General features: G+C 41.5%; 1 protein-coding gene across 1 annotated transcript; it reads right to left on the reverse strand.

The window, feature by feature from the left end:
- Positions 1–497: 497 nt before the first annotated feature.
- LOC120947042 (protein P54-like) lies at positions 498–8863 on the reverse strand. The gene is made up of 3 exons (XM_040361978.1): positions 8741–8863; positions 6154–6336; positions 498–2205 (listed from the first exon to the last, which is right to left on the reverse strand). Exons 1-3 carry the CDS (start codon positions 8805–8807, stop codon positions 1157–1159), a joined length of 1299 nt encoding a protein of 432 aa, XP_040217912.1. The 5' UTR covers positions 8808–8863; the 3' UTR covers positions 498–1156.
- Between the last annotated feature and the right edge of the window lie 11608 nt (positions 8864–20471).

The raw sequence follows: 20471 nt of genomic DNA on the forward strand, positions 1-20471 counted from the left end.
ACTGTTGTGGGTTTAGTAACACTTTAAATGCTTGTTTATGTTTAGGGCTTTAAACAATGATAAGAGCCGGTTCAAACTGGGGCGACTCGTCAGGCGACTCAGCCGCCTGACAAGTCACGTCCCATTCTATTCACCAGAACCGTTCTAATAGGAGCGACGCAAGTCGCTCCGACTTAGAAAAAGGTTCTTGTACGACTTCGGGGGCGACCCGGGGCGACTTGCATTGACTTCTATACAGAAGTCATTTTGCAAGTCGCCTCTGAAAACGTCTTCAGGACGCCTTGCCGAGTCGCACCCGAAGTCGTCCCGCCGCAGTGTGAACTGGCTCTAAGTGTGAACTACAGGATGTGGGTCCAGGTTTTTTCATTTGGTTAACAAAAACATCAGTAAAGCTTATTGTAAAATGAATCAGAATACTCAGTTTAAGGATTTTCCCACACATCTATAACTTATATAATCATTGATTAGCAGTTAATTAAAGCAGCCAGACAAGAACGTAATATATTGCTGAAGCTTTATTGGGCATGCTAATTGGGAGGATTTTAGAAAACATAGGTTGCTGAAGCATTATTGTGTTTAATGACTATATGAAGCTTAGAGGACAAAAAAAACAAAGAATTGTTAAAAGAAAATTGGGTGGAATCAGTTAAAGCCAGGCAATCAGTTTAATGTATTTTATACACACATTTTTATTGTACTTAAAGCCATTTATTTTCATTTTAAATAGAGTACTGAAAGGATAACCCCTCCCTCCACCATCAGTTTTTTTTTTTTTTTTTTACATCTGTGTGTTACTGGGGTGATTTCTCGCCACTTCCTGTTTTCCAAACACAACAGGAAGTGATCAGAAATCTCACAAAAGTGAAGGTGATTACTTCTTAGATGTTACAGATGTGTCTTCTTAGGAAGATTCCCCCTCTATTCTTGTTCTGGTGAAAATCGAAAATTTGGGGTTTTCCTTTTCAGTCCAGGTAACAATTGTCAGCAGGACAACAAGAGGGAGTACATCTCTCTAATGGGACACAGACTGTAGGAAAAAAAAACTGACAGAGGTTCTAACTTCACACCACTCTATCATAACTATCCAAATCTAAAAACGTTTCGACTTTAGATACACTTAAAATATTGTGTTCATTAGATCACAATGAATAGCACATTATTTTTTGACTGCCCTTCCACGTTTCCGAGTGCCTGCTCCCACTATCTGCCCTTGTGGTCCTTGCTCGACACCTTTGTATGAGAGCTTAGGAAAGCTGTATGCTATTTCTCTTGGGCGCCTTGAGCCTGGAACATTGCCTTGTCTTGGTGAATTTCGTCCTACATGATCAACATCTCTTACACTAAAAACTAGTGGTCTGCGCTTATTAAGGGGTTTGGCACTCACAAATGGTTGCAACAAGCCAAGATTAGCAGCAGCATCTTGTTTTTTAAACCTTTTTACTACTTCTGCTATCTCTTCCTCTACTCCAGGTTCCCCTTGATTAGCATCTGGTGCAGCATTTTCTTCACTAGGTGAAGACCCCTCTTGATTGGCTGCGGGTGCATTGCTGTCCTCACTGGAACTGGATTCTCCCTGGTTAGCAGCTGGTGCAGCATTTTCTTCACTAGATGAAGACCCCTCTTGATTGGCTGCGGGTACATTGCTGTCCTCACTGGAACTGGATTCTCCCTGGTTAGCAGCTGGTGCAGCATTTTCTTCACTAGGTAAAGACCCCTCTTGATTGGCTACGGGTGCAATGCTGTCATCACCGGAACTGGATTCTTCTTGGTTAGCAGCTGGTGCAGCATTTTCTTCACTAGATGAAGACCCCTCTTGATTGGCTACGGGTGCATTGCTTTCCTCACTGGAACTGGATTCTTCTTGGTTAGCAGCTGGTGCAGTATTTTCTTCACTAGATGAAGACTCCTGATTGGCTCCTGATGCACTATTCTCCTCACTTGAGCTGGATTCCAATTGATTAGCAGCTGGATCAGCATTTTCCTCACTAGATGAAGGATTGTTGGCTGCAGAAGACTCGCCACTTTGCCCACTAGATGAAGATTCACTGGAGGATGCTTTATCTTTCTCAAGCACTGGTACATTATTTTTAGTAAATAAAGGCTTCTCTTGCTCATTTTGCAATGGTTTGCTATTTACAGTCGAGTCAATCTCAGATTTGCCGCGCCTTGCTTTTTGTTGGATACCATATGGTGCTGGAAAATTTCCTGTTAGTTTAATCAGACATAACACCAGTTAATGAATGTGTGTTGCTGTTATATGTCAGCATCAGTAATCATAAGTCATAGTACTGTTTCATCATTATACAAGGCAAATAGAGAGTGAAACTTCCTAGATCTAACTGTAAATTACAAAGAAAAATAGTTCAATAGCAATTACAGCCTGCTAATTGTAATAATAGAAGACTGCGCTGTTTAAAAGATATATAACAGACTAAATAACAAATTCTATCTTCCAACATACTATAAACTGTATTGAAGCTGTGTATGTATTTACTGACATTGTATTCTGCTTTTCTTTCTTTCTGTTACTGCTGGTCGCATCATCACTGACAGATAGTTTTGGACGAACAGTTTGGCTCGAGCATGGGGAACAACCGTATTTACAGACATAGTGCATTCTGTGCCCTGATTGGGCAAAGCTTTGACCAATCGGGGCATAGTGAAAGCTGGTTGTTAAGGAGCGGGACCGTGAAGTCGTGGCGTTATTACCTACCAATGAGTCATCAGCTGTCAATGGGCTTCCCCATTGACAACAGGATTAAAAAAAAAAAAAAATTGCCAGTACAAATAGTAAAAAAAAAAAAAAAATTGTGTGGGGGTCTCCCAATCCATACAAGATCCTTATCCGAGCATGCATTCTGGCAGGTCAGGAAAGGGGGGACAAGCGAGTGCCCCCCCTCCTGAACCATACCAGGCTACCTGACCTCAACATGGGGGGTGCTTTAGGTGGGGGGCAAGGGTCTCTTCCTCACAACCCTGGGCTGTGGGGGTCTGCGGGCAGGGGGCTTATCGGAATCTGGGCCCCCAGATCCCGCTCCCCATGTGAATATGAGTATGGGGTACATAGTACTTTTACCCATTTACCAGAAAAGTGCCCAAATAAATAAAAACAGTAAACAGGTTTTTGACAATTCCTTTATTAAAAATGAAGACGGTGTTCCCCGATGTAGATCCATCGTCAATCACGACACAGCCGGGCCCGAAAATTTAAAAAAAGGCCCTCTGCCTCCCATGAAGGCAAACCGCTGAATACCTGCTTGCCGTTTGACAGTTCTTATATAGGTAAGGGCCACCTGGTGGCTCCGATCCCTCTTGTGACATCACTGACCGGTGCATGTGGGGTAGGTGATGTCATCAGGGGGCTGTGCCCCATTGTGACGTCACCGGGTGGCCCCACCCTTTCCACATATAAGAAATGTCAAACGGCAAGCCAGCCATTCAGCAGTTTACCTCTACGGCAGGTGGAGCGAAGTCTTCTTTTTTTGTTTCTTTTTTTGGTCGGCAGTGCGACAGCATCGTGATTGGCAATGGATCTACATCAGGGACACTGTTTTTTTTTTTTTCTATTTTTAAAAAAGGAATTGTCAAAAACCGGTCTACTGTTTTTATTTATTTTTACACTTTTCTGGTGGATTAGTAGGGGGACAAGGGGCTTTTTTGGGTAGAGGGAACCCCCTGCCAGAACCCAGCCCCCATTTTAAGGGTATGTGGACTGGAATGGCTCAAAAGGGGGGACACTCGCTTGTCCCCCTCTTTTCCTGACCTGCCAGGCTGCATGCTCGGATAGGGGTCTGCGATGGATTTGGGGGGAGACCCCACGCCTTTTTTTTTTGGGGTGGGGTTTCCCTTAAAATCCATACCATCTTTATTTATTTTTTGTATAGCCGGGTGACGGCAATTAAAACCGCAAGTTTTTTGTTAGAAATGTCAGTATGTTCTATGCATGCTACAGATGCACCATTTTAAGGGCAGACTAAGGGGACCCTCCAGGTACTATATTTAAAGGAATTTTTCATTTTTATTGTTTTACTTTAAGCATCATTAAAATCCCTGCTCTTTAAACTATTATGTTTTTCAAAATAATGCATTTATACATGCTCCCCAGGGCAGTACATAGACCCCCTATGTCCCTTGTATGGCCAATTAATTGCATATAAGCCTTCAAAATGGGCACTTTTGATTTCTCATGATCAGCTCCCATAGACTTCAATGGAGTTCGCAGTTCAGGGCAGAACTTTTCCCCTGTTCGGGAGTTCTGCTGCAAACCAAACACGGGGTGTTCTGCCCATCTCTACTGACAGAGCTTTCCTGTTATTGGGTTTTTTCTTTGCCTTGCAGGGTCCTATAAAGCCACAAGATATGTTTCTGTTCTTCCTTCAAAGGAAGTAATTGACAGCGGCTCCTGAGGCACAGGCAGAGTCCTCACATCATCCAAATTTACTCAATGATCATGGTACATGTAGCCCCCATGAATGTGACTTTGAGTGCATGTTCCCTGACCATAAATTCAGGAAAGCAGCACAAAGGCCAGGGGATGAAGCACTAAAAATAGGGATTAATATACCATAAGTAATTATGAACTTTGCTGAACAAAAAGGATTGCTGTCCTGTGCTACATTAATGAATAATGATGTGTTGTTAATATATAAAGGCAAGGAATTCGTACTACTTTAACCGTTTCCTACCAGCAATAGTATAGAAACATCCTGGTAGGGAAGTAGTTACAGTATACCTGGTTAATGGTTGAGGCTACAACCATGATCCCAGCATGATTTTTTCAAGTCGGTGTAAAAGCAATCCCTCTGGCATTCTTACCCGGCTTATTGTGTGATACTACCAGGTTATCACAGAGCTGACCAAGGATCAGATCTTTACAGGCCATCTATATGATCCTGGGCGGCCAAAAATGACATCAGATGTAAACACTGCCATTTTCTTTTTTTTTTTGTTGTTTCTTTTTTTTTGCCGGAAAGCCTGAGATAAATTTTTCCAGCATTGAATGTGGGATAGACCCCAGATCACTCCATAAAGAGGGACTGTCATGCCTTATTTCTATCACAAGGGATCTTTCAATCCTTTGTGATAGGAATTAAGCTGACCGAAAAATATTAAAGGAACAATGTAAATATAAAAAAATAAATTAAAGCGACCCCCCCCCCATCTCCCTGTGCACATGCGCAGTTGCGAATGCATATGTAGGTGTCAGGGCTGGGCTCTGCCCTTCCTTCTCTGTGCTGGCAGCTCAGCTGTCAGCTAATTGCCAACTCCCATCTCTCCACAGTGATCCACCTGTTGATGATCCTGTTAGTCAGCTCTGCCTACTTAAAGCCTTCCAGTTCATTTGCTCTTTGCCTTCGCCTGTGTTAACATCACAAGAGACTTCCTCCTGCGTTCCTGTTGAAGACTTGCTTGACTATGTTCCCTCTGGCTACAGATCGTGCTTGCTGTACTACTACCTTTATCACTGGCTCTTGGACATTGGCTTGGCCGACTACCCGATCCGGTTACTGAACTCTGGCTATGTTTTGACTACGCTTACTCTGTTTACCTTTTTATTTTTATTATTAAAAGTGTGATTTAACTGTTCTTCTGTCTCGGTCTGATTCATGGTTTCTGACAGTAGGTCGAGCCTGCCCGCATATGTAAACAGTGTTTGCACCACACATGTGAGGTATCAACATTATAGCAATATCACCCTTTCTAGCGCTAGACCCCCCTGGAACTGTTAATAGGTAACCTGTAAAAAAAAATTAAAGCATCTCCTATGGAGACTTTTAAGTACTGTAGTTTGGCACCATTCCATGAGCATACAAAATGTATGCATTACATGTTAGGTATCTATTTACTTGGCGTAACATCATATTTTATATTTTATAAACAATTTGGTAATATATTGTGTTTTGTGCATTCAAATTAATAAAATATTAGATTTTTGCAAAAAAAATTCATTTGAAAAATCTTGCATAAATAACATCTGACACTGTGTGCAACACCCACCATTGTATCCTCATGGGCCTCTGCTTAAAAGATGTGTATAATGTTTGGGGTTTCTGAGTAATTTTCTAGCAAATAAATTATGATTTTTACATTCAGGAGAGAAATGTCAGAATAGGCTTGGGATGCAAGTGGTAAATATCAATGTTTGTTTCTTACCATTTTTTATAAGTTTGACCTCGCCCAACGAAAACTGTTTATGTTTCTTGGGTAACTCTACATCGGCCTCTCTTCTAGGTCTTTCAGGGTTCGATGAGTCACCTAATTCACTTATTCCACCAAATCCATTCCAGGAAAAAGAGTGTGAATTCCTGCCCTTACTGGGCCCAGGGTAAACGAATGCTGATCAAAATACAAGAACAAATCAAATGTTTAGCAGAAATGATATATAATACTGCCATCAAAATGTTTAGTAAGCACAAAAAGAAGAACATGACCAATTCTTTAATAGTAATGCATTAGTATAATAGCAAAAGTAGGCCGCTTGTTAAACAGAATGAAACATCAAATTTGTAAATAAATCCTAGTTATATGAATGTTCAATACAGCATGCACAGTTTGTAAGTCTGGGCAATATAAGGTATAGTGCAATATACATAGTGTAGAAGTTATATGGTATGCCGCTACATTGGTGGCAGTCAGTGGAAAATTTGTCCTCCAAATATGGTGTGTATTATGGCAAATTTTAGTCTCATCTGACCAGACTATATTCTCCCAGTATTACACAGGCTTATCTAAATGTTGTGCAGCAAACTTTAAACAAGCTTCAACATGCTTTTCAGCAATGGAGTCTTGTGTGGTAAGCGTGCATAAAGGCCATGATGGTTGGGTGTATTACTTATTGTTTTCTTTGAAACAATTGTACCTGCTAATTCCAGGTCTTTCTGAAGCTCTCCACATGTGGCCCTTGGCTCTTGGACAGCTCTTTTGGTCATTCTTTTAACTCCTCTGTCAAAAATCTTGTGAGGAGCACCTGGTCGTGGCCGATTTATGGTGAAATTATGTTCTTTCCACTTCCGGATTATGGCCCCAACAGTGCTCACTGGAACATTCAGAAGCTTAGAAATCCTTCTGTAACCAATGCCATCAGTATGTTTTGCAACAATAAGGTTGCGAAGGTCTTGAGAGAGCTCTTTGCTTTTACCCATCACAAGATGTTTCTTGTGCGACACCTTGGTAATGAGACACCTTTTTATAGGCCATCAGTTGAGACTGAACCAGCTAATACTGACAAGGGGCAGGATTGCTTTCTAATTACTGATAGATTTCAGTTGGTGTCTTGGCTTTTCATTTCTTTTTGCACCTCTCTTTCTTCATGTGTTCAATACTTTTACCCTGTGTCATTCCATTTTATTTCAAATAATTTAATTTCTGAAGTATTTATTTAGTTTTTTTGCATATATAGATTGCATGGGTTATTACCAACGTGGTGAAAATGTCATGTCAATAGCCCATTTAGAAATGTATATATCTAGAATAATTGTGACGTGTTCAATACTTATTTTACCCACTGTATGGGGTGTGCAAAGTAAGTAAATGGTGTGATGCCAAAAATACAATTTTACTATCTATTCCTAATTCCAAACAATTATATATAATACGTTAGGTTAGACTATGAAATGTAAAGGATATAATGTGCATAACATTACGGAAAAAAATAGATCGGAAGCTCAATGAAATTTAGGGTGCAAAATGTTTAGGGACTCAAGTGGTTAAGCAATATTTTAGATAAATTTAATAAGAAGCTACCCCAAGCTGAATGAACAGAGTATTACAGCGGTAGACTGTTACCACATTGGTCTGTTATCTAGCTCTAGTTTTGGTTTCTAACATTGTTTAGAGACCCTTCACCAGTCAGTCTCTATCACTACATTCTTTTTCCTTTGTTCTACGTTTATATAAAACTGGTGGATTGATTAAAATAAAAAATCATATGGATTACCTACTAAAGTGATTTACAGCTTCCAGGGAAACAATGAAGTGTGGAAGATTTTGGGTATAACATATGCATACTTACATTGGTCCAAGCTGGACCAATGTATCCATGCATAAATATCCATACCTAACCTTCAGCTTTTATAATAAAATATAAACAAATCATACTTCTGCTAAATCAGTCAGAAAGTAAAGGACTAGATTTAAATATGGCAAAATGCACTGCAAGCCTGAGACTCATTTCATTAAAATGTATGCTGTATAACCCAAATTCTCTGCCTTTGTTTTATGTCGCAGCGATTATGAAAAGGGTTCCAGCGCTTTCAATTAATTTCAATGGAGAGGGGCGTTTTTGGACCGTTTTTTTTTTTTCAGCACCCAAAAGCTGCTCCAAAGATGCTGTTTGCAGGACTCGGTGTGAAAGGGTCCATTGAGATGCATGGAGAGCATTTTATGAGCGTTTTAAAAGGGCTATTTTTAACGCTAAAACGCTGTAAAAACGCTTCAGTGTGAAAGGGACGTATAGTGATCTGTCCAGCCAAAAGCAAATCAGAAACAAACGTAGCAAAAACACAATATTATTAAGAAATGTGTTTTTCATAAGATGTTAGTTGGTAGTGATCTATACAGGTAATGTTTCAGTGGCAGTTTAATTATTGCATTTAAATGGCATCAATTATCTTTGTATTCATACATTGTATAGAAAAAACTCTATCCTGCACATGGTCCTTAAATAATTAATTCCCAACAGTTTTAAATTTTGCCTGTACATTGATCATATGATATAAATTTAACTACCAAAACCACTCACCACCATTGACGTATTTGGCCAGGCCAATGACCACCAAGGATAATATAATTAGAGTTTTCATTCCCATCAACTCAGCGTATAGCTTCCCACTGCCAGTGCTGACTACCAAATTAAAGTTGGAAAAAAATCAATCAGCATTTAAATGGGGTAATATATAACCCCTCCCACACATACTATACTCTTGAAACTAGAGGAGGATCTGGTCTGTACTTCTATAAAGGTTTCCAGGATTTGGTCTCTAACAATGAGTCAGTTTAGTTGTTCAAACACTCTTCTTGAGGTTTACACAATTTTTCATTGTAGGCAAGATATGATTGTCAAACAATGGAAACTTCACCTGGGATGTTGTAGCTCAAAATGTAGACTGGTCAGCTACAGGTATGTGGTTGGAACAGGCAAATGAAAAGGAAGTCCACATGCTGAAAACTTTTTTAGATTAATTCTGTAAAAATTTTATTAGAAGAAGAGCTTAATAACCAGACTTGAACCTAATTAACTTCATAGGCTTTTTTCAAAATCATAATTTAGGATATAGTGGATAACATAGCCTACATGGACAACATGATTTTTTTTTATTAATGAACCTCACTTGCTAACATAATATATACATTTTTAATGTATAGGATAAGGTATTGCTTATTTTGATGTCTTGTTCTTTTAATAGAATAATGCAACCAGGGACGATCCTAGGCAGGGTGCACAGGGTGCATTGCACCCAGGCGCCTGCAGAGGTGGGGGCAACGAACATCCAACAGACTCTCTAACAGAAGCCCTCTCTGTGTCCATCACAGAGGCCCCCCTCCAGCTCCCAATAAAGTTCTCTGCTTCTCTTCCTGTATTTTGTTTATTATTAAGAGATCATGTAAGGATCCCAGGTTAATGAAGACTTTGTGGGGGGAGCATCTCTGTGGTTGAGTCATTGCCATAGAAACATTTGTAAAGGGGAGGAGTTAATAAAATGACGACGCCCATGTGGGGGCGCCAGAAATATTTCTGCACCCAGGCGCCTGTGACCCTAGGATCGGCCCTGATTACAACTATGTTTATCAGGTCAGAACCAATAAAAACAGGTTCAACCCTCTGCCTTGACCAAATTTAAAATGATTGTAAAGTCTTGTTTTTGTTTTTTTTAATAACAAACATGTTATACTTACCTGCCCTGTTGCAGTGGATTTGCACAGGGCAGCCCAGATCCTCCTCTTCTCAGGTCCCTCTTCACTGTCTCTGGCCCCTCCCCTTTGTGGAGTGCCCCCACAGCAAGCAGGTGGAATCCGGCCGGCTTTTCTACATATTGACACGCTATTTTATATCTACACAAATGTGAGTGGATTTCTGTTTTTAAAGTTTAATACAGTGCTTATAAGCTGTTTTACGCTATGTGAGCCTCTCCTCTCTTTGTCATACCTCATGTTGATTGATTGGCGGATTGAGTTTCCACCCGTACTGGGATCCATTTGCATGGGACAATAGAGGAACTGGTTTGGGAAGAGCAGAGACCGTGATTCCTGTGGTGGCGGCTTTTCTATCCATTGGGGATTATCACATTTTCCTTTGGTGTTTCGTTTATCACCACGGCATTTCAAGTTTGGAAAGGAACTTATGAGCACTGGATATATTGGACTTTATTTTGGACTACATTTTTATTTTATTTTTTGTATACACTGTCATTTATTTGAAAATTTTTTGGAACAAATTGCACATAGAAGTGACAGGTTCTTGTGAGTGGTTAGTGTCATCCAGATATTCCACTGACAGAAACTGTCTCTTCGGATTTAGGATTTAATCCATCAATTTCACCTACTTCTTCTCTTAAGGGGAAGAGTAGGTGATCTTTAATACACACACAGGGTGTGTTTTTTTTATGGTTTCAATACCAATTTTTTCACGTTTTATCATTTTTTGCATATTTAATTTTATATTGCAGCGCAGCCATTTTTCTTATACAGCTTGCTATGGGGATAGCCGAGCCGACCTGCACCTCCCTGTGTCAATTCAAACACAGAGCAGTGGTTTGGCCTTGTCTCCTCTCTCTCCTGATTGGCTAACTGACTTTGATAGACAGCAGCGAGAGCCAATGGTGTCGCTGCTGTGTCTCAGCCAATCAGGAGAGTCTTGGATGGCCTAGGGGCTCATGGACATCACTGGACAGAAAGGGTGCTCAGGTACATATTAGGGGGGCTGAGGGGGGCTGTTGCGCACAGAAGGCTTTTTATCCTAATGCATAGATTGCATTAAGATAAAAAAAACTTCTAACTTTACAACCCCTTTCATTTTAATTACATGAGCAGGGACAAGCAACAACTTCTGTACATTAAACATAGATGCCATTATCTTCAAGTAAGTTGATGTGGTGTGTATGTGTGTGTGTATATAGAGGTTTTTAAAAACATTTATTATAAGCCATTGGTTAGAGAACATATAAGACATACAGGTGCATGTAGATATACACTACTAAGCAAACGTGTTAATAGTTTATTTTTATCAATTAATTTTGCTGTATTTCTCAGCATTGAGGACACCATTGATCCTGGCCAAATATCCAACTCCATTTGCAGAAATGCAGCCCCAAACTTGCAAGAAACCTCCACTATGCTTCACTGTTGCCTTCAGACACTCGTTATTGTACCGTTCTCCAGCCTTTGGGCAAACAAACTGCTTCTTGCTACAGCCACCAAATTTTGACTCATCAGTCCAGAGCATCTGATGCCATTTCTCTGCCCCCCAGCTTTGGGGCTATGTTTTTTTGGGCACAATTCCTCTATGAAGACGATATCTGGCCATACTTTTCCAGACGGTACATGGGTGCACCTGGGTCCCACTAATTTCTACCAGGTCTGTGATGATGGCAACTGTGGGACATCTTACAATGTCAAAGGTAAGTAAGCATGATGTGTCTTTTATCTGCTGCATTAAGTTTCCTTGGCTGACCACTGTGTGTACAGTCCTCAACGTTGTCCATTTCTTGGTGCTTTTTCAAAAGAGCTTGAACAGCACATCTTGAAACCCCAGTCTGCTTTGGAGTCATTGTCTGTGAGATACTTTGCTGATGCAGTATAACTGCCTTGTGTCTTGTTGGTGTGCTCAGTCTTGCCATGGTGTATAATCTGTGACATGAAACTATCTTCCACAATGCCACCTTAGCAGCAGAGTTTGACTGTTCCTCTCCCAGTTTTAAGCCTCCTACACAGCTGTTTCAGTTTCAGTTAATGACTGTGTTTCAACCTACATATGAAATTGATGATCCCCTGCTTTATATATTTGGTTAATAATAAACCTGACTCTAATCCTACAATAACTGACTTTGTGCATTTGTATGCCGCGTACACACAATCGGAGTATCCGATGGTCTAAAATCCGATGGATTTTTTCATCGGAATTACGTTCAAGCTGTCTTGCATACACACTGTCAGACTAAATTCCGATCGTTCAAAACACGGTGACGTAAAACACAACGACGAGCCGAGAAAAATTAAGTTCAATGCTTCCGAGCATGCGTGGATTTTCCTCCGACGGAATTCCACACAGACGATCGGAATTTCCCATCGGATTTTTTTCCATCAGGAGAAAGAAATGCACTACAAAAAAACAGCATACAGTGGGAAATAAACAGCTGACGCGTTTCACATTGAACCTCAATGCTTAGTCATCTAAGCATTGAGGTTCAATGTGAAACGCGTCAGCTGTTTATTTCCCACTGTATGCTTTTTTTCTTTGAAGTGCATTTCTTTTTACCCAATAAAGGGCACGTCTTTTTTAGACTTATTGGAGTGCGGCTGTCCATATACGTTTCTTCTTTTTGCACGGTACCATATATGTTATTTGTTGTTTGTACCTGTAGTAGGGCCTGAAAGCAATAGTGCACATTTTGCTATTTTATTCTACCTAAAATACACTGACACCGATACCAAATTAAATAATTTTAATTTAAATGTTTTAATCCTATTTAAAATACATTCACCGTGACCTTTGACCCCAAACTTTGACCCTAACTATTTTATCTTTTCTATTTTTTTTTTTATTTTTTTTACACACACATTTCTTTGTTTACATTTTCTCTTTTAGCAAGGAGAAAATGATACAAGGTATTATATAATGTATCCTGTATGTATACAATGTATTGTTTTCTCCATTCAAGAGGAGAAAAAAAGGGGGGTGTGCTATACAGTGACTGATCACTGTGATAGCCAGTCAGAAGCTATCACAGAGATCAGGTGATCAGGAATTGGACTGTTGGTACAATAACCAAAGCTTTTTGTTAGAGTTTGGTTTGTAACCCTCAGACATGAAATACGAACAAAACATATCCCTCTACAGTGTGTACTTGTCCCAATTAAGAGCACTATGTTCCATTTTTGTCTGCTGCTTCTTTTCTTCTGCTATAAGCATGAGTCACTTCTGAGGAGTTTTCCTGACACAAAGAGAAAATATATGACAGGAAAGTGAGCTCCAGCTGATTGACAGCTTCAGCTCTGTTCGTGTGTGCTGTGTGAAGAGGGGAGTGCCCCTTCCCCCCAATCAGCTCTCAGAGCTCTCTTAACTGAGCTCTGAGGAGTGTAATTTCTGCTCTCCACCCCCTTTTTCTATGATGGCTCAGACAAACTCTATAAATTCTGCATTTGAAAGGATGTAGAAAGGAGAAACATGCAGATAAAACAAGTACAACGTATGAAGGAGGATTTGTTTAATCTATGTGCATCACTTGAGCTCAGTAACTTCACTGGGTATATGTAAGGATTTACAAGATTTTACCCCTTTCCAGAGCACCTTTTACAATTTGGCACTGTGTCGATTTAACTGAAACTGAGCGCGGTGAAGCAATGCTGTACCCAATTAAAATTTGCATCTTTTTTTCCCCCACAAATAGAGCTTCCTTTTGTATTTGATCTCCTCTGTAATTTATATATTTTTTGCGCTCTAAACAAAAAAAGAGCGACAATTTTGAAACAAACATTTTTTTTTACTTTTTGCTATAATAAATATCCCCAAAAATGTTGTTAAACAAATTTCTTCATCAGTTTAGGCCAATATGTATTCTACATTTTTTTGGTAAAACAAAATTGCAATAAGCAATATAAGCATATATTGATTGGTTTGCGCAAAAGTTATAGGGCCGGATTCAGAAAGAGATACGACGGCGTATCTCCTGATACGCCGTTGTATCTCTGAGTTCCGACGGTCGTATCTATGCGCCTGATTCATGGAATCAGGTTAAGCATAGATATCCCTAAGATCCGACAGGTGTAAGTGTTTTACACCGTCGGATCTTAGGCTGCAATTCCAGGCCGGCCGCTAGGTGGCGCTTCCGTATTATTACGGGACGAATATGCAAATTAGGAGTTACGCCGATTCAGAAACGAACGACCGCCCGGCGCTTTTTTTTTACGTCGTTTGCGTTCGGCTTTTTCCGGCGTATAGTTACCCCTGCTATATGAGGGGTAGCTAATGTTAAGTATGGCCGTCGTTCCCGCGCCGAGTTTTGAAATTTTTACGTCGTTTGTGTAAGTCGTTTACGAATACGGATGGACGTAATTTACGTTCACGACGAAAGCAATGACGTCCTTGCGACGTCATTTAGAGCAGTGGTCATCAACCCTGCCCTACAGGGCCAACTAACAGGCCAGGTTTGCAAGATAACTGAAATACATCACAGGTGATATAATTTGCTGCTCAGTGATTGCAGTATTCTAGACTGCATCTCCCCATGGTAATACATAAAACCTGGCCTGTTAGTGGGCCCTGTAGGGCAGGGTTGATGACCACTGATTTAGAGCAATGCACACTGGGAGATTTTACAGACGGCGTACGGCGTTCAGCGTTCGGATTGGAGATGTGAACCATCTCCATAGAGGGCAATGTGTTTTCATCCCTCCAGCGTCTCGGGGCTGCTGCGGCGTCACACTACAGGCGACAAAACGCCTAGGTGTGAATGGGGGCTAAGAGAGTCCTGAATGGAAGTAAAACCCGACAAGTGTACTTTATAAAATTTCCTTTCCGAATAAACAGAGAGGAATAAGAAACTGTAATGCAATTGTAATAAAAATTACTAGTTTAGCTATATAACAACTTTCATATAGGGTAGAGAAAGTGTTTACTGTAGTGTTTATTGACAGAACCAATTTTTTTTTTTTTTTAAGTTCCACATAGTCAGTTTACTTTGTATGACATTTACATTGAAAGACTTCATGACAGATGTATGGAAGGACAACAATGAGGTCAACAACGCAAACACCATGCAATCATTTCCCAGTAGAACGCTTATATGTGTCACACTCATTTTCCACGTATGCACTAAGCATTGGTTTTGCAATATTTCATCACCTTTATGAGACTCAAGGATGGGCTTCAGTTAACATAATAACGGATAAATGTATCATATTGTTACTTTAAAACTTCACATGGGTTCATATGTAGGGCTAATTCACACCAGTTGCTGTGGTCCAGTGGAGACGACGCAGTGCTGATCTTGCGCTGATCTGAGCACATCCAACTGTTCACTTTTCATTAAAAGTGATATTAAAGTTTTTTTTTTTCTTTTTTTAAATAACAAACATGTCATACTCGCCTGCAGTGGTTTTGCACAGAACACCCCGGATCTTTCTCTTCTCAGGTCCCTTGCCGGGTATTATGGCTATGGTGAATAGGAAATGCAACAACGATAACTCAAGAAAAACAAAAAGTGCTAAATAAAAGGAACAGCTGCTGTCCTACTTTTGATTGCCTCAAAATACACTGTATTATGAACAAAAAAAATAGAAAATCTGCAAAATGTGCATATATATATATATATCACCTATAAACAATGTGCATTATATCAAATACAATGCTACTGATAAATCCATCAGCATGCGCGCGGGTGCCGCCACTAACGGCACGATCACCTTTTGAAGCCGCACGCTCAGTGCGCCTGAGCCCAATGTCTACGGCGCATGCGTCTTAGACATCAGTGCCGCTATTTTGCAAATATCTCCTAAACCTTCCTGATCACTGTACCAGCCCGCTGCCCTACCATGTGATCGCTGTATCCAATAACAGCAGATCACAGACAACTGTAAACAATGGATGGCTTCCTTTCATGCCATCCATTGTATACAATTGTGTTGCTAGCTGTGATTGGCCTTAGTGATCACATGGTACAGACAGCCCACCTGTACCATGTGATTAGCTTTGGCCAATCACAGTTAATCACAACAAAAGACACTGCATGAACCAGTTTCATTCAGTAAAAATGGTTGCTTATGCTAATGAAATTCATTGGTATAAGCAATCATAAAGTGGGAAAAAAATCCTGATCACTTCTCCAGAGTAGTACAGTCTTATTATGGTAACACTGTATTTATCTGGTCACAGTGTGTTAGAAAACAAATTGGAAAACAAGAAAAAAAAATATTAAAAAGAAAAAAATACATTACATTTTTTACATACTGTCACCTTTCAGTGTCCCTGATCCCTGCCATCCCAGTTATATTATAAGCGCTGTACTGCACTGGTGACAGCATGTAAAAAAAAAAAAGTTTTTTTTTTTATTATTAATTGTATTTATTTTATTTTCCCCCCAAAAATGTAATCTGCAAGAAACTCTCCAAGCCTCTTACTAAATACTTTGGACTGTTTACTTTCCAAAAGGGGGTAATTTGGGTTTTTTTGTACGGTCTTGGCATTTTTAGGCCTCATTAAATGAGATAGGATGTCAGGACTGATGAATTTTCAGATACCTTATACTGTATATACCATAGTTTGTGGACTCTAAATAATATAAAAAAACTTAAACTTTTTTGGGGCAGGCTGGCACTGCAGCCTGACTGGGTGCTGCACACTCACAGGCTGCTGCATTGGTTCTCTCTGCTCTCACAGGTGATCTGTGTGAGAGCAGAGAGAACTGATGTTTACATTTGGTTCCCGTTGAGTACTATATGATTGCTGTGATTGGACACATCAATCACATGGCACAAGACCTCATGATCACCCAGACACAGCGATAATGTGATCTGCTATGTTCTGGAAACACTTGCATCACCAGGCTCCCAGGTGTGCGCTCTACGAGATGCGCAGGAGCCGCCAATATGAGGTGACGTACAGGTACGTTAACTCGCATTAGCACTGCTTCCCGTCCCCCGTCTATAGGCTATGGGGGGACGAGAAGTGGTTAAACATGTTTGTTATGACACTGGTGGATTTGGAAGTGGATTATTATTATGATTATACAGGATTTATATAGTGCCAACAGTTTGTGTAGCGCTTTACAATATAAAGGGAGACAATACAGCAACAATACAATTCGATACAATAGGGTTTAGGAGGGCCCTGCTCCTACGAGCTTACAATCTAATAGGGACAGGCTGGTGGAACAAAAGGTAATAACTATGATGGATAAATTGATGGGAGAAATAGGTTATTAGATGAAGGCAGGATAGGCTTCCTTAAAGAGATGCGTTTTCAGATATTGCATAAAAGTGAAGAGAGTAGGAGATATGGGGATAGTGAGATCTAGAGGATGAGAGAGGCTCTGGAGAAGTCCTAGAGACAACCATATCTTTGTAAATGGATGTGGTCACAATTTTTCTCTAGTTGTGATTTTGTTTTCTATCATCCTGTAAAATAATAATAATAATTAAATAAATATATTATTCAGCTTTGTGGTAATCCTATGAACTCTGACATTAGAAAAGTTAATTATACCTATCCATCAATAATCCAAAGTTGACGGGACAGGATATTATTAATCTTAGAAAAAGTTCATGAAAATAGATTATGACCTGATTTGTAAAGGGCAGGTAAATATTAAACTTAAACAGACGTACATTAGAAAACGTATTGTTATTTGTTTGCCAAGCATTGTTATGAATAGAAGCAGGCATTAACTCTTAAAGGGGTTGTAAAGGTAAAAAAAAAATCCTAAATAGCTTTCTTTAGGACAGGAAGTGAGGATTTCTCAGAAGAAATAAGGGCATTTAAAAGCAAAATGGAAGGATGAGGTAAGTGAAGGAGGACTGCACTAAGGTAAAGGAAGCTATTTAGGATTTTTTTTTTTTTACCTTTACAACCCTTTTAAGGCTATGTCAGAAATGAGGCCATAAAACTTCAAAGTTTGGAAGATTTCCAATATTTGGAATTTGTATAGATTGATTATTGCAACTCCTAACTCTTAGCTGGAGAGGACCAATCATTGGTAGGAAGCATATGATGTATTTCGGGTTATGGAAGTATTAATTGGCTTATCAGGGGAACAAGGATAAATCCAATGCAATGATCTTTTGCTCCACCCAACTGATGGTGTCTTCTTTTCTGAAAGTAATCTTATATGAGGATCAACATGAAGCATTTAATATTATTGTTCAAAGGAGCCTGAAGAGCATTGCACCCACACTCAGCAGATCGTGGGTGCAATGCTAGGCTCCTGCAGACACTGCCTACAGCTTCTGCCTGTACCTCTGTACGGCTTTCTGTTTAAAGGAAGAGCCCTGGCAGTTCATTGAGAACTATAAGCCATCTGTCACAGTGGCAGACAGGGCTTGTAGTTCATTTATTCACAGATTTATTTTCTTCTGTTTTTAATATGTGATAGTGGGTGGGGAGAAGATCCCCCAACTGCTGTCATGAGGGGCATTGGGGGGGGGGGGGTTGCTGGCAGTTGCTTAGCCTTAAAGGTAAAAATACCTTCCAGTTTCTGTTCCCCCAACGCTTTCCTTAATCCGCCATCATTTCAGTGTTGTGCCTGGCAGCAGGTCATCCCTCCCCTCTCCCTGCTCTCACAGGCTTTGTTGAAAGCTGAGGGAGTCATTGGTTCCTGCTGCTGTTAGTCAACTATTGTGAGGAGGGAGTGGGCAGCTGCTATGGGTGCACACAGATAAGAAGGAACTGGGAGCACCTGCGGGGTACCCTATAAGGGGCTTTAAAAGAGCAGTATGGATTTTCATGTTTCCCATAATCATACTTACCTAGGTGAATGGAGCATCAGACCGATTCTGCAGCTGTCCCCTGGGGTCTCTGCACCGAGAACCGAGCCACTGAACAATGCCGATGGCTCGGTTCTCACTCTTCCCTGAGCAGTCAGCATGGCTCCTGCTCTGGTCCTCCATGTTCATTGGAGCAAGGGGAGAGGCGGGGAGAGGCTCTCTCAGCATCTCAGCGTCTCGCTGAGACTGCCATCAATCAAGGCAGCTGGCGGAATCCAAACTTGGAAGTCGGGATGACGCGCTGCCTCAACTGATGGCAGTGACATCAGCGGAGAGCAGACTTGAGACAGATCTCCGCTGAAAACGGGTCACAGGAGTGGAAAACGAATTGCAATCCTGTGAACAAATGGAGAAACCCAGCCTAAAATGCTCAGGCTGGACGTCTCCTTTAAGGTGCTGCTCTGTGCAATACCCTGAGGGGCAGATCCACGTACATCGGCATATATATACACCGGCGTATCGCATCTTCTTTCCGTTACGCCGGCTCAACTTAGAGGCAAGTACCGTATCCTCATAGTATTTGCGCCCAAATTTGCGCCGGCGCGACGTAAATTCTGAGGCGTAATTGAAAGTGGGAAGGACGTGGGCGTGTTCCATTGAAATGAGCCGTGACCCCATGCAAATGAAGGGCCGGCCGGACTTTGCATGCGCATGACGCTGACTATGGTCAGCGCCTCTCTGCGCATGCTCAGAACTCGGCCCGGCGTAATCAGTGAGATAGAAACCTAGGCCCGGCGTACTTAGTGAGATACGCCCAGGGCATAAATAGGCCCAGACATATGCCCTTCCATTGCAAAAGTACATCCATTTGTTTCCCCCCCCTGAAGCAAGGTGCTTTTGTTCCGTTGTCTGTTGCTGTTTGTTGGTTTGTGTCGTGTCGGTGTGTTTTTTGGATCGTGTGTTTTTTGGAGAGTGTTTTTGAAAGATGACAGAGAGGAAGAGGAAGTTGAAGGCCATTATTGTGAGGGCCATGACCCAATTTGGTTGTTTTCTGCATGGGCCTGAGAGTGCCAACACCACCCCGGCCAGGAGGAGGCAGATCATGCAAGACATCGCAGACGATGTCAATGCGTTGGGGGGTGAGACCAGGACCCCCAATGAGATCCAAAAAAAGATTAATGATCTCAGGCGTGTGGTCCGTGGGAAGCTGGCAAAGATTTCAGCTCATGCCAGGGGCACTGGAGGGGGACCTGCATGCACTATCAGGCTCACTGATGAGGAGCGTGCGGTGGCCCAGTGCTTCCACAGGCAGCAAGTGGAGGGGCTGCCTGGCTTTGACTCCATTGAGGAGGTCTTGAGGACAGGTAAGTGTTTTTTTTCTATCTGGTGTGTAGCATGTGTGGGGGGGAGGGAATATGTGACAAGTGTGTGGATCCTCCAACATGTGAATGTTTCGTGTCATCCACAGATGTGCAGGAGGGTGCTGAGCCATCTGGCCAGTCCGCAGCCTCCCCCGGACATGAGTCTGAGGAAGACCCCCAGGCAAGCCCGGAGTCCTCTGTGCAGGGGAGTGGCCCCAGCTCACCTCATGAGGAGGTTGAGGAGGAGGAGGTGATGTCGGGGAATGAGGTACTTCTCCATTTGGAGGAGGCTCCCCCTAGGGCTGGCAGCAGTCAGGCCTCCATCAGGGGTATCCCCTCCCACTCCTCCCCCAACAGGGCTTCCCCCCCAAGGGGCTCCCCTTTTCCCAGGCCACAAGCCTCATCAGGAGGCAGGAAGGCGACCCGCAAGACAAGGGGGATGGCAGAGGTTCTGCCGGAAAATCTAAGGAGGGACCA

Source organism: Rana temporaria, chromosome 8 (assembly GCF_905171775.1).
Source record: "Rana temporaria chromosome 8, aRanTem1.1, whole genome shotgun sequence".
Taxonomy (NCBI): domain Eukaryota; kingdom Metazoa; phylum Chordata; class Amphibia; order Anura; family Ranidae; genus Rana; species Rana temporaria.